Source organism: Haliotis asinina, chromosome 10 (assembly GCF_037392515.1).
Source record: "Haliotis asinina isolate JCU_RB_2024 chromosome 10, JCU_Hal_asi_v2, whole genome shotgun sequence".
Taxonomy (NCBI): domain Eukaryota; kingdom Metazoa; phylum Mollusca; class Gastropoda; order Lepetellida; family Haliotidae; genus Haliotis; species Haliotis asinina.
Genome location: NC_090289.1, coordinates 16,040,084 through 16,054,706, shown reverse-complemented (window position 1 = coordinate 16,054,706; position 14,623 = coordinate 16,040,084). Strand labels below are relative to the sequence as shown.

The 14,623-nt window shown below is 39.1% G+C and overlaps 1 protein-coding gene across 30 annotated transcripts in view; it reads right to left on the bottom strand.

The window, feature by feature from the left end:
• Window positions 1-14,623, bottom strand: part of LOC137298984 (tensin-3-like) — a 230,683-nt gene that overhangs the window by 32,459 nt on the left and 183,601 nt on the right. For all 30 annotated transcript variants that reach the window (XM_067831414.1, XM_067831422.1, XM_067831425.1 and 27 more), the window contains 8 exons: window positions 14,261-14,299; window positions 13,596-13,657; window positions 12,777-12,844; window positions 12,384-12,481; window positions 11,530-11,768; window positions 10,884-10,967; window positions 10,377-10,550; window positions 2,630-2,832 (listed from right to left, as the gene is read on the bottom strand). In XM_067831414.1, the coding sequence (XP_067687515.1) occupies window positions 2,630-2,832; window positions 10,377-10,550; window positions 10,884-10,967; window positions 11,530-11,768; window positions 12,384-12,481; window positions 12,777-12,844; window positions 13,596-13,657; window positions 14,261-14,299 (967 nt within the window). The remainder of the gene's footprint in view (window positions 1-2,629; window positions 2,833-10,376; window positions 10,551-10,883; window positions 10,968-11,529; window positions 11,769-12,383; window positions 12,482-12,776; window positions 12,845-13,595; window positions 13,658-14,260; window positions 14,300-14,623) is intronic.

Here is a 14,623-nt window from a genome sequence, read left to right as displayed (position 1 = left end):
CTCAGTGCTAAAGGGTAGTCCAAGTGAAGCAGATCCTTTCCAGAACACTGGCCTTGTTTAATAAGTATCAGTGGACCAGTCACTTTTACATAAACACATTAGAAAACAGACACGTTCTTGTGCACAAGTCATGTTTGTCGGAGTAGCCATAGTATGCTGATAGGTGCACACGTAGTGATGCCCGCTTACTCCACACTGCAGAATGAGGGGTCAGACGGTGGTGTGTGGTGCGTTCAACAAGCTGCGGCCACCATGATCAGAACACCAGACCAGACTTGATGAAATCAGTGAGTGAGTGAGTGGGGTTTCATGTTGCTTGTAGCAATATTCTAGCAATATCACCGAAGGGGACACCAGAAATGGGCTTCACACACTGTACCAACATTGGGAATCGAACCATTGTCTTCGGCATGATGAGCAAATGATTAAACAACAAGGCTAATCTACCCTCCATGAAATAAGTCAACCATCAGTTGGATACAGAACTAAGAGCAACTTTGGATACAGAACTATGAGCAACCCGTAAAGTGGGCAATAAAAATACATGGTACATCTGTAAACATTGTGACATATATGAAACAAGTCACACAAAGACAAGGTAAAGATAATCCAAACAGAATGGTCAGTAATGGCGCAGTGGGTCACAGGACATTTTACACTAGAACCTGTAGGCAACATGGGAAGTAGGCCAGTTACTGCCCTGCCCTCAGTTTCACACTAGATAAACGAAAGTCTACATGATGCATACAGACCCTTTAATCATGGTCACTAGCTTGGCAACAGCAGTGCGTTAGGCTTACATTCCTGCTTCTAACCATGCATGAAAACATACACCATCCTGATGCTAATGTGATGGCCAGGTCAGTCTGACAAGCAGTACATTTATAACTGCAGTATACTGCAATATACTTGAATCCAGCATGAATATGGGCAGGTCACCTGCAGAGTGTACTACCAAATGATACATTGCTGCTATACATTCACACACTAGCTTTCATAAGCTAACTTATCAGTTACTTTATTAAAACTTTTTCTTTCTTTGATGCAGATATTACCTGATGTGATAACAGTGTTTGTTGTTTGCCTAATGGTAAAAGAATTATTGCCCAAAACTGATTCACTCACCATGATAGACTAATGCTTAGTCTCTGAATATATATAATTTTGATTGCAACAAATAGAGCAATATACACTGAAAAGAGACCCAAAAGACCAGAGATTCAGAACTTGAAGAAATCTAAGACTTGCTTCATTAAGGGTTTCAGCTGGGGCTTGGCTGTAGGGAACATAGTGGTTCAGGGACTGAGACTGAAACAGACTATCTTCATCAGGACTTCCGAAGTATTGGCTGTGTATGATTCTGTGGCCCTGGAACCTGTAATGGGTTCATGTATCTAGACATGTATCTCCCCATCCAGCAGTGTACAGATATGTGACGACCAGTATCAACCACACTAAAGGGTCTGGAGAACAACTTCCTCTATATCACAACGTTATCCCACAACACTACGCCTCAGATAGAGCATCCTGTCATTCATCGATCAATGTCAGACCCCAAAAGCTTCTTTGGTATATGTGTATCAGGTACAAGCCAGGCTTGCAACAGATGTCATAATATTATTTCATGCAACATTTCCAATGGTTCCTGTCCCATATTTAAACTTCTCCTGATATGTCTGATAGAGGAAGGAGGGTTTTAGCATCACGTTTCAAGTTTAGTGTTTGCCCATTCTGGAGAAGAGCTGCCTTCAGGAGTGTAATCAGTGAGATAAGTGACTCTGCAAATACTCTAGCCTCCTACACCCTTGGAACACATGGACTGTTCAGTAGTAGGATTGCTACTTTATACAACTACAGATACAGATCTGTTCAGGAATTACAGTTGGTACAATATCAGTAATCATCATTACTTATTAAGTCTTTCTTTTTCATTAAGCCACTGAATTTCAAGGTCAAGAGTGTTGATTAACACAATTTTCACACAGTCAAGCAAAGCTTGAAGTAACTCCATAGAACAAACAAAACATATGGCAATAGATACTTCAATCCTGAATGGAGAGTACAATGGTGGGCAGGCGGGGTGAAAACAGTGCAGACACCTGGCCATTATATCTGGCCCTATCCCAATCTCATAGCTAGTTGCAGATTCTAGCAGTTTGAGGATCAGACAAACCAATGATGTGCATTGTTCTCCCTGCTTGGAGGTTCACCAGCAGAGGTTCACCACCAGAGGTTCACCACCAGAAGGCACAAGACTAGACCACAGTCAGAAAGCACACTAATGTAGCTGGACATTTCAGGACAGTCAGCTATCAGATTGCCTGTTAGGTCAAGAACTGGCCACATTCAACTAGTTTTAATATAAATTACAATCTGACTTCACAGCATTAAAATATTCAGTTTTATCAACATTGCTTATACTACACTTAACAGCAAAAGAAATACAACCCTCTTACTTTGTCAAGTTTTCAAATAGAAGACATAAAAACAAACACTTACTTTTATGAGATATTATTTTTTCAACACTTGCATTACTTTTGCTGTTCTGTATATTTAGTTGTACTGTAAAACAGAATTCTGGGGGTTGGTTCATATAAGATACATCATACATGTCGTGATGTCAACTCACCATTGATTGCATCGTCCAGCTCCTGCTTGGTGAAGACAAGGTTGTAGTCAGAGATGGCACAGGTGTGGAACTGACACCTCCAGATCATCTCGCGTTGTCCTGTGCGTGTCTTCTTGTGGTAGCACTTCATCAGGATGTCACCTCGCAGGGGGATGCCAGGTGATATCGAGATGCAAACCTTTTGCATGTTGTCTGTCACGTTGCTGTGTAAGAGAACATGATTTATTATACAGACACCATTGATTCACGATGGTGACACAAGAAATCAAGAGGTTTTAGTATCTAATCGAAAGGTCAACCAGGTTTGTGTGCATTAGTAGACAGCTCATTTATGTCTGTGCTGTCCAGATGGTCCGTGCTTGTATCATCTTTGGTTGACCTCAATATATCTAAAATCTATTGATGTTAGGAAAGAGTTAGCAGTTGATGTGCTCCTGCCCTAAAGGAAACAATATTCATTCTACATCAATTTGTGATTCACTGAACTAACTGGCATTTGTGGAAGCACTAGCCATTTCTGTAGTGAACACATGCAATGTGCAGCTCACACTGAAAGTAAGGACCACAAGTTTAATAATTACACAGATTTCTTACATGCTTTAGAATGTGACAAAGCCATGACTGCTTGGACAAGAACAAAATTGTCTCATATATGAATGATGGAGGTACTTAGTTATTTTTGTAAACCTGGAAAACAAAAGAAAGTATGTAGTCTACAACCATCCTCTGCAAAATTGTAGAGTACACAATAGATTTCATTTAAATATACATTCATACCTACATTCCCGAAATCATTCTGTGATCACGGACACAGCACACACAAGTGGTATATTTCAGAACAAGAGCACTACACTGGTATGTACAAAAAGGTAAGGATACAATACAGTGTACACCCCGAGGGTACAATCTGTTTCTTATCATAATCAACCTTTATGGAAGTATTGTAACATACGTACACATAACTTCTGTGGATCTCTGTGAGAAACATGATTAAAGCATAGTAAAAATAACCAGAAACTATGAAACTGATTGCATTCATTGATTTCTTACATAAACTCTAGAGTTGCATCTTGTTGCTATTTCCCAGATCCAGCAAAGTCAGCCTGTTTTATTTCATGCACAGAGTGATCCATCATAGCTCATAGTTCTCCACAGTTTAAACATCCATGTTGAGCACACTGGCTCCAAAAACACAAACAGTCAAAGTTTCTAATTTCACAACAAGATAATGTGGATAACTTAAATGATGAAATATTTGTTTAAAATGAGATTCTGACGATCACATAGTACTGTGGATCTATAGATGAAGCAGTGTAAAGAGAATGTTATGCATTTATATTCTTCACATACTAAATGTTGTTGCTGACCACCTGTGTAATGAAAATGTGAAGTGGATATTTAACGTGATGTTCGAACACACAACTCTCCATGCCTACATTCCAGTGATGGATTATCCACCATTTGGTTACTAAGTACAACCATACCCCTCCCCAACCCTCCCCTGTGTCTCCTGCAGTAGTTGTATATCTACTCCTAGTAATTGCATTTATGTTGAGGATAGGAAACCAAAACCACTATCAATTATTGTAGCACTTGTGCTGAATGATTATCAGTTATATTTGAAATACATATATTTTTAATGTAATTTCCAATTTTGAGATTTTTTCCCCATGTTTTTTTAAATAAGTGTTAATGGAATTATTCTGTTCATTACACAACAAATATTTATCAGTACACCTCATTACGTTCACAATAGATGGAAAATTTATTCATAGACACGTTACAGTAATATTTCGTGATGATATGAAACAGCGAGTACAATGCTCATAGTTTTACTCTGTTGAGAACATGCTTGTTTGTGAATATTCATGAAATTTGCTAGGATACTTCATTCAACTGTGTTAAATTAAGACAACAAAATTCAAAACATGTTTTTGATCAATTTGTTTATTATTTTCAATCAATGGAACACCGTTTATTGCATGTATGTTGGAACTGTTATAAGCTTTATCCCGCTCTCCCCTACACTATACCAATCTTCTCTACTTCCTGTATAAACTCCCCTACTGTAACATTACCACCATAGACTGCCAATATACTTCCTAACTGAATCACCCCTTGACTGAAGTACTGTGAAACCTCCTTGTGATTGGCCAAGCAATAACTGTAATACAACCAGCATCCAATACCACAGAGGAAAAAAACCATTGTTTCTCCTTGCCTAGACAACTGTGTAATTAAGGTGAACTTTTTCACATTTTTAAGGTAATCTAGTCCACAAGGCAACATTCCTTAGGTGCTCTTTGTGATGTGTCAGTAGTAGTTGAGGGTAGTCAGAGATAATCAGCCAGGTGTAATACCTGCGATGTAACCGACACCTACTACTGTAGTGGTTAATCTCATCCCTTTTACCTGTGCTGTATTGGTTAATTTCTGATCAAACACCCCGACATTTCCAACCAATGCTGTACTGAGCAATCCCCTCCCGTCCAACTGCTGTATTGAGTAATCTTATCCCCTCCAATCAATGCTGTATTAATCAATCCCATCCCCTCTAACCACTGCTGTATTGGGTAATCCCATCCCCTCTAACCACTGCTGTATTGGGTAATTCCATTCTCCTTAACCACTGCTGTATTGGGTAATTCCATCCTCCATCCTCCTCTAACCACTACTGTATTGGGTAATTTCATCCTCCATCCTCCCCTAACCACTGCTGTATAGGATAATCTCATCCCCTCTACCCTTCCAACCACTGCTGTATTGCATAACCTCATCCCCTCTACCCCCTCCTACCACTGCTGTATTGGATAATCTCATCCCCTCTACCCACTCCAACCACTATTGTATTGAGTAATCTCATCCCCTCCAACCACTGCTGTATTGTTAGTGTTAATCTTCCCTCTCCCCATCCAACCACTGCCCTCACACCCCCTCCCCTCTGCTCCAGAAGCACCTGGGCTGTCTTCCTGAAACTTGATCCAGAAGACTTCTTCCCTAGTCAGTCCTAAATTAGTCATAGTGGAAGCCTCCCTCCCTCCTCCGTGAGGTAGCTAGACGTGTGCAACACTCACTCAACTTCGTCATAGGGCTATTTCTAGCAAGTCCTGCTCACAGAGTTTTCACAGGAATGCTAACCTCAACAGAGACTTTGCTTCCGCTTGTGTGTCATGATTCAAAATCAAAACAACCATTTGCCAGTCCATATATAAACTCACTATTGAAACATGTATGGACACCTACAGCTCAGACTGCAACCTGCATCATAAGATGTTGATAATGCAACAATTATTCATCATTTTGCGTTCATCAATTTGTTGTATAGCGACACAAGCAAGTGTACAAAAGAAGTGGGTTCAGTTTTAGCCACTGCCTTCACTTGCTACAGTTTTGTCTGAAGCTGAACACTTGTGCTGAAAGGAATGTTGATTTGCTGTCTGGGAGTTGGCTTGGATGTACTTTGTGGTTCCTTGTCCTGGGCTTGCTTGTTGGCATTTTTGTGTAAAAACAGCTGTGTTCTAAACATAATGCTTTGAAGATTGACATATTTCTGGGTATGATTCTTCAACTTTATCAGTGTCAGCTACTAAGTGTGCCTGTCAGGTATTCAGGCATTCTGATCAGGTGCACACATAATCCAGACTTACTATCCACAAGCACAGGTGTCCAGTAATGTTGATGACTGAGGATGGTAAGACCATGGCTTTATGCAGAAAACACAGTATAACCTGTGCTCATTTTCCACAATGTCACAGCTGAATAATAATAATAATATCACCAAAAATAAACCACATGATGGCCCATATTTAGCAAGCAGGATATCTTTTTTCAAAGTCATTTTTACACCTTTTCACAGTAGGAAGTTTACACCTTTTCATAGTGGAAAGTATTGATTCCAATAACTGATTTCAAATTTACCACTTGTACAAGTAAAAAGAAATATTGTTTGCCCTTTCATTTACACTCTATCATGCCACATACTTCATTGGACACTGTAGGAAACTGGTATTCTATAGCTAACCACCTTCGGACACTGTAGGAAACTGGTATTCTATTGCTAACCACCTTCGGACACTGTAGGAAACTGGTATTCTATAGCTAACCACCTTCGGACACTGTAGGAAACTGGTATTCTATTGCTAACCACTACAACCACTAACCACCTTCGGACACTGTAGGAAACTGGTATTCTATAGCTAACCACCTTCGGACACTGTAGCAAACTGGTATTCTATTGCTAACCACCTTCGGACACTGTAGGAAACTGGTATTCTATAGCTAACCACCTTCGGACACTGTAGCAAACTGGTATTCTATTGCTAACCACCTTCGGACACTGTAGGAAACTGGTATTCTATAGCTAACCACCTTCAGACACTGTAGTATACTGGTGTCCTGTAGCTAACCACCGTCGGGCACTGTAGTATACCAGTAAACTGTAGCTAACCACTTTCGGACGCTGTAGTATACTGGTGTACTAAAGCTAACCACCTTTGGACACTGTAGTATACTGTAGCCAACCATCTTCCGGAGGTATGCCTGCCTGTTAACTATGTCATGACCTACATGCCATGAAGTCCTAACACAAGATCCCTTCCTTATGTCATCTACTGAGAACTCTTAAACTGATGGTGTTCTTGCATCTCCTCACAATGGAAACATAGCTTAATGAAGCAACATCACAAACCTGATCCACTGTACCATATTTCAGTGTCATAAACATATCTACAGGACCTTATCTCAACATCATAATGATGATCCATGGTATCATTTCAACATCTGAATCAAAGTACTTCAACATTTCCACCATACAATCCACATTATAATTCCACCACATGAGACAACATTTCCACCATACAATCCACATTATATTTCCACCACATGAGACAACATTTCCACCATACAATCCATGCTATGTTTCCACTGCAAGAGACTACATGTGTAGACATTTCAGCCATGCTATCCACAGTTTATTTCCACTAAAAGACACTACATGAGACAACATTTCCACCATACAATCAACAGTATATTTCCTCCACAAGAGACTACATGAGACAACATTTCCACCATACATATATATCTTCACATTTTCAATTGATGATCCACTGTACCATATTTCAACACACAAAGCTAAATTTCATATTTCAACAGTACCATATTTTGTCACATGATTCACAGTATCCCATGGCAGAATAAACATGTCAAAAACACACAATCAACAGTAGAATTATTTAGCATTTAAAGAAACTTTAATAATGATTTTATTCAACTAAACCCAACCTACAACATAACTGATCAGCAGAAAGCAAAGCTTTATAAGTTAGCACTGTTTCTTAACTGAAACCAAAAATGTCCTGTACCTCTATTACATCCACTCTGTATGTAGTTATGGTAAACACGATGGAGAAAAGTATCACAAAATCACAATTATGTTTTGTATGCTAACATTTTATGACTTCAAACATATATTCCATAGTTGGGCACAGGAAGCTTCACCTTTAGTATTCCATCCAACAATTGTCACCCTGCATGCTTACTAGGAACTCTTTGCTCAAGCGCACCCAGTCAAGTCTACTGTTCCACTGATATATACTGGTAGTTTCTAGTATGTTTTAATTACAAACTTGATATACTGAATAATGCAATTAAGATTTCATTTACTTGAAATATATCACATTGCTATTTATAGTGGAAGATGATCTCATGATTACCCATACAATTAAAAATGTTAACTCTAATCAATGTACTCAGCACCTAGACATTGTATAACTGTATGTATATCTGTAGAGTTAATATGAATGGACGTCTGTGAGTTTGACATGAGTGGTTGATTGACTATATGGTAAATGCATCTGCATGAGTGTTGTATGTTTGACATGAGTAGCTATCACACCTCACATCATCCTCGAATTCTCCAGGGTATACTTTCAGATATATCTCCACTATACCCTGGATGCATCTATGGCTCAGCCAGACAATTTCATGACCTCTCTTTGCTGGCTCTGCATACTCACAGTAGCCAATCAGCTAAGCCACCTTTATATCCGAGCTTGCTTGTGTTGGTGAGACTTCTGCCCATATCCCCCTTAGGTTTCATGCTAGTCAAATCATACCATCTGAATATATATTCATCATCTGATAGTAATGAGTTTTTAACATGTTTTTTATATTTCATCTTAACATACTCAAACACATATCCACCTTACCAAAATGACACTCTAAGAATGTTTTCCTCAGTGTTAAAGACAGGTGGAAGTCTTTATCCAGTGTTTACGAAAATAGCAGTTGTGGCTGCGAAAGTTTGTTCACACTGCAACTCAGATTTGAGGGAAATCATACAAATTGTCCTGTCCGAAACTTTAAAGGTCACATGCAACGTAAAACACAACTTTGCAGATTCTGGTACCTTTCGGTATGCATTTACCAAAACAAATCATAAAAAATGCCAATTCAACCTATAAAGTTGAAAAAAACGCGATGGAAAAAAAGCCCGCGAAATCGGAGTTCAAACGTTTCACTAAATTCCCCCCAGCACTTGGGGGGAAAACTGGTTTCAACAGCTGTGCTGCGCTGCGCCAGTGACGCATGTGCAGTGAATAGGTTCGTGGAGCTTGAAACAGTATGCATGCCCAGCGTCTGAGGTTGTGAGCAGTAGTATAAACTTGGTTGTGTACACAAACAAATAAATAATCTACTCGTTATGTAAAAAAACTTGTTGATTGTGGTAAGCAGTCTCTGTCACAGAGAAAGCTCAGTGTCTGGTTTATTCACACCTATATGTCTGCCTGACTGTCTGCTAATGACAATATGCAGTACACAACTTCAATCATTGACCACGTGCAATTTGAACTTAACACCTATCAGACTATACGACATAAAGAAAATAATTTGATTTATGACTCGTGCACCCGAGTCCCGTGTCTGCCACATTATGTAATTAGGCACGTGTGATACATATGACATGTTTTTATGTCTGTGGGTTGTAAACATACTACATTCATTTTTTGGGATGACTGGATCTGATGGAAACTGGTGCAAACTCTTGTCAGTTTCAAGTCCTGCTTTGTACTTGGACGAATGACAGATTCCAGCCACGCAGTAGTTTACCATCTCTGCTGACATGATTTTTAATTGGATCGAGCGCAAATTTAGAGAACATGTATTTTCAAAACCCAACATCTGTCTGTACATTCTTCATGGATAACGACTTCTTTTAGTGTATATGATTTTGTTTGACAACAGTATATGAATCTATACTGAAACGACGCATCAAGTACACAAAAAGAAGTTGTTATCCGTACAGAATCTTACTTTCTTGTGACTGGCTACACTTCTAAAATGCCCATCAAACAGATCATCTTTCTGTACACACAATGAGCCCTCAGAATCTCAGCAAATGAAACAGCCAATCGGAAACCGTCGTTACACTTGAGTGCATATCCACCCAGTATGACTGGGTCCGATCTCCCGCAGGCTTCGTTTCGGGGGAAGTAAGCCCAAGTACAAAATATTGCACTTTTGAATCGCGATTGTACGCTTATAACTTTGTTTATTTGTTTTTTTTAAAGCAGCAATGTATATTATATGTCATGAATAAGTGAAAAATGTGTTTTAATTATGTTTGATTTTTTTGTTGCATGTGACCTTTAAACATAATATATGCAAGAGCACCTCCTACCTCTTTCAGGGTTCCTTTAAATACATGTGATACATTCTATACTTGCACCATTAGAAAGTGAATACTTACTATACTCCTGATGTGAAGATGGGCTGCATGCCCTGGTACACCTTGATGTACGGCCGACACCCACCACTGGTGTCAAAGTTGGGGACGCCGTGGATCAAGATGTGATGCAGGTAGAGGGCATTGCTGTTGATCTTGATAGCGCCTGATAGTAATCCTGCGAAGTAGTGTACGTACCTGGAAAAAATTACATTTATAAATGAGCTGAGAATAGAAAATAAGGTTAACATTCTTTTCATTTAACTTCCTGTCCTGTCTGACCAAAGCAAAATTCAGAAATATACCTCTTCAACAAAATATTCACTTCAATTTGAAAGAGAAATCAATGAATATCTTTTTAAAAGAAAAAGCAATAATAATAAACAAATTTTAAAAAATATCAACACCTCAAGCAAACACTAGCTGCATGCATATATGCACTACAAAAATATCATATAATGATTATATAAAAATTTATACATTGCAGCATATAAACCATTTGAGTAAAAAGAATAACTGCAGTATGCCTACCTCCTCTGAGAGGGTTGAGGGAGGCCACCCAGTTTGTCATCGTAGAATCTCTTCATTGCAAACCTATCGAGGGCCTGGTCAGCGCTGCAGACAAACATTGATGGACACATAAACAAAAGCAAGGAAGTATTCTCAAAATAATAGACATCACTTTCCTGTAATGAAACTATTTCACCTTGTCCTGTCTCCTCAACACAAATTGAATTTACTGTACTTCAAATCTAGTACTTTTAAACAGAATTTAAAATTTGAATAAATATAAGACAATGATTTGTAAAAGCTCAGATGCAGACTAGAACCATTATTGGTTGTGTTTGAATACAGAAATGATCCAATGCTAAAGTTAAGCAAGAGTTACTTCCCCTTTGACCATCTACAACACATTATATGAAGAATATATGAACCTTAGATAATTCTACTATCAAGAAAGGTTTTCATAATCCTAGATCTTCACTGATTATTACATTGTTATTCACGAAAGACCATACTTATCCTTTTCTGCACATGAAATATACCTTTTTCCTGAATCTCTGTATTACATGCACTAACTTCAAACGATATTGTTTTCTGAATTGAACACTTTGATATACTCAAATATATCAAACATACTGACAATCTGTTTCCTTTATTTGTGGCCTTATCTCACCTGGCACAGATGTTGCTGTAGTGCATGTAGGCTGCAATGACGTTTGCCATCCGCCCCTTGCCACCCTTACAATGAATGACCACGACATGCATGGGGTCTGAATTGAGCCAGGAGTCGATAGACTTGCATATACTGCAGAGGCGCTCAAGAGGAGGGGCAACATGGTCGGGCCAGCCACAGTCCCGCACCCTGGCATGCAGGCGGGCCAAGTCCTGGCGCTTCTCAGAGATGTTCAGGATCTGTAGGGAACAAACAACCAGGCAAGTGATGCAATATGAATAAGAGGGAAACAGTACGTTCTTACTATGGTATGTATTGTGGTACAAAATACAGAATTTCTGGATTGCATAACAGTATACCGAACAGAAATACCATGTTTCTGCTAATACTGTGATATACTCTTTCATCCCGATGTATCAATACATGCAAAAGCAGATCAATCTGGCCACCTACAGGTAATTTCCCATAACAATCAATAATAGGCAATGTGGTTACTGTTTTCAACCTATGAAGGTTTGTTTGAATGGATGTTTGCCATTTTAGCAAGTCAAGAGTTTCTAACAATAAGGTGGGCTTGCTGATTCCATGAACATAAAACACCTTGATTTAAAATGTTAGTATTTATAGGTATTCTATGAATCTGCCTGATATGAACTGAATATTGAACAAACAGTATGAGGAAAATATGATCTTATTTCTGTCATAACAATATCCTGAGGCGTTTTGGGATTTTTGACTTATACAACACATATGCCATACCAATTACTGCAGCAGTCTGTTAGCTATCAACTGAATGTGAAGTGTTGATTACAGGACTAGAAATATAACCATGTATATAAATATATATATCCCACCAGTGAGTTGTCGCCATGTCTGGCCATCAACATCTGTATGACCTCTTTGAGGTTGGCGCGGTATGTTGTGTCATGACCTTCAGCAATGAAGGCCATAGCTGGAACAAAGGGAAGATAACTCTAAACTTCAGAAGCTAACTGAGAATGAATTATTGGCATTTATCAGTCACAAATGTCTCTAACATTAACACACAAAAAGTAGCAATACACACCTAGAACAAAATTTTAAGATCACTTATATGATGTTTTATACTTATACACAATTAAGATATCACTTCATGTGGCTTGTCCATGCAAATTCACAGAGCAAGTTTGGGCAATGAGCGAGATTCTTATCAATGCCACTCCAACCCTTGAACCCAGAAGTAACAACACATGTACACATCTACTTACAAATGATCCTCTCGGTGATGTATGTAAGGTCCAGAGCCATGTGGTTTTCATCACCCTGGTCCTGGCCCCTGCAAACAAACAACAAGCTTTATAGTCACAGATCTGCTGCATCATCAGCACTGATGTACTAACACATACTCATGGCAGTTCAACATGACTGAGGGACTTAAATTTTATGCTCCACTTAGCAAAAGTCCTGCAATATCTTGGTGGGGTACACCAGAAATAGGCTTCAGACATTGTGCCCATGTGGGGAATCAAACCTGGGTCCTCTGCATGACGAGCAAACACCTTAACCACAAGGCTACAGCACCACCCCTAGTTCAACATAAATCATGGGGAAAAATGTTCCCACAGACACTACCCGATTTTGTTAAGAAAAAACGGGTTATCAGATTTATCAATGTTCACAGACGATTAATAAACATGTCATCATGCTGCTAAGATCATTACTTCAGCTATCAAAGAAGAGTCACCTTAATGGAAGAGCAGAGCTAGAAACACATGTAGTACCTGACTAGAGACTAACATATCTGTATATCACACAAACACAAACCACAAACTCTAATCAGGGTAAATCTGGGATCAGAACTCATTGTTATGAGATCCTGGATCATCAATGGGACACAACTGTAAACTTGTTTCTGTTAGGCAACAAGTCCACATTAACCCTCTTACCCCTTCAGTTATACACAGGAACAAACTCAGTAGGAGCTTGGGTACTGAGGTAAGTAAGAAATCCCCTCAGAAGTGGCCTTGAAGTATCCTACACATACCATTTTCCATCTTGTTACATTTCACGAAGCTCTGGACACTCACCTGTTGATCATATCTCTGAGAGAGGACATGATTCCCTTTGAACCAGGAGAGGATATCGGTGGCTGCAAAAGACACGCAGACATGGTAACCTTTGGATGATGTACACTGTATGATATATTGATGCTACGCAGGTGTGTTGCCGCCATGCCAACTGAGAGGGCAAGCTGACCTAGATGATCACAATTATAATCCATCGCTTGAAATTCAAATATATTGTGATTAGGAATTTGAAGCATGTGGTCTTTTGCTTTGCCATCGTTAATATTTCAGTATTGGGCAACATGTACTGGAATCAGAATCTGTGTCGCAAGATTACCACTGTAAACTAGATAAAGAATATACAAGGCCTAAACTCTAGGCATTTAATTTAAACTGGACACTTCAGGGCTAAACATGACGCAATTCATCTGTACAAAGAAAGTCATATGCTACAAAGATGAGATTTCTGGAGGCCGTTTGACCCCAATAAAGGTAAGTACTCATATAGGAGGCACATGCATTGACATAAGCAATAATGTTGCATGGCGATATCACAAGGAAGATACTCTATGCATCTGTGTTAAACATGAGGTGTATTTGATCTATATTCAACCTCACGCTAATAGCACACACATTGCATTACACACGGATTTAACCGAGGTGTCATGTTCAAGGCTGATACTTACAGAAGTGGTTCCCTGTTGTCTTGTTAGTGTGTCATTGCTCTGAAATAAGAAAATCATGCATTAATGGAATGGCATCCTTGGCTGCTCTGCTCCCCATGACCTAATGCATTTAACACTTGATACCACCACGGGTATTTGTTTACATTCATCAAATTCCTCACATTGTAAAGAAATCAGAAAAACACATCCACAAGACCTGTCACAGGGAGCAAACCTTTGCTGCACCTACCTCATGGATTTCAAACTCAGATTCTAAACAACGAAGGACAGCTGGATCTAGAGTTCGTCTTTTACTCCTTTCAATAATTTCTTGTATTTTGGGTGAAATTGCATATTTTTTCACCATTTCTGCCTCCATGATTT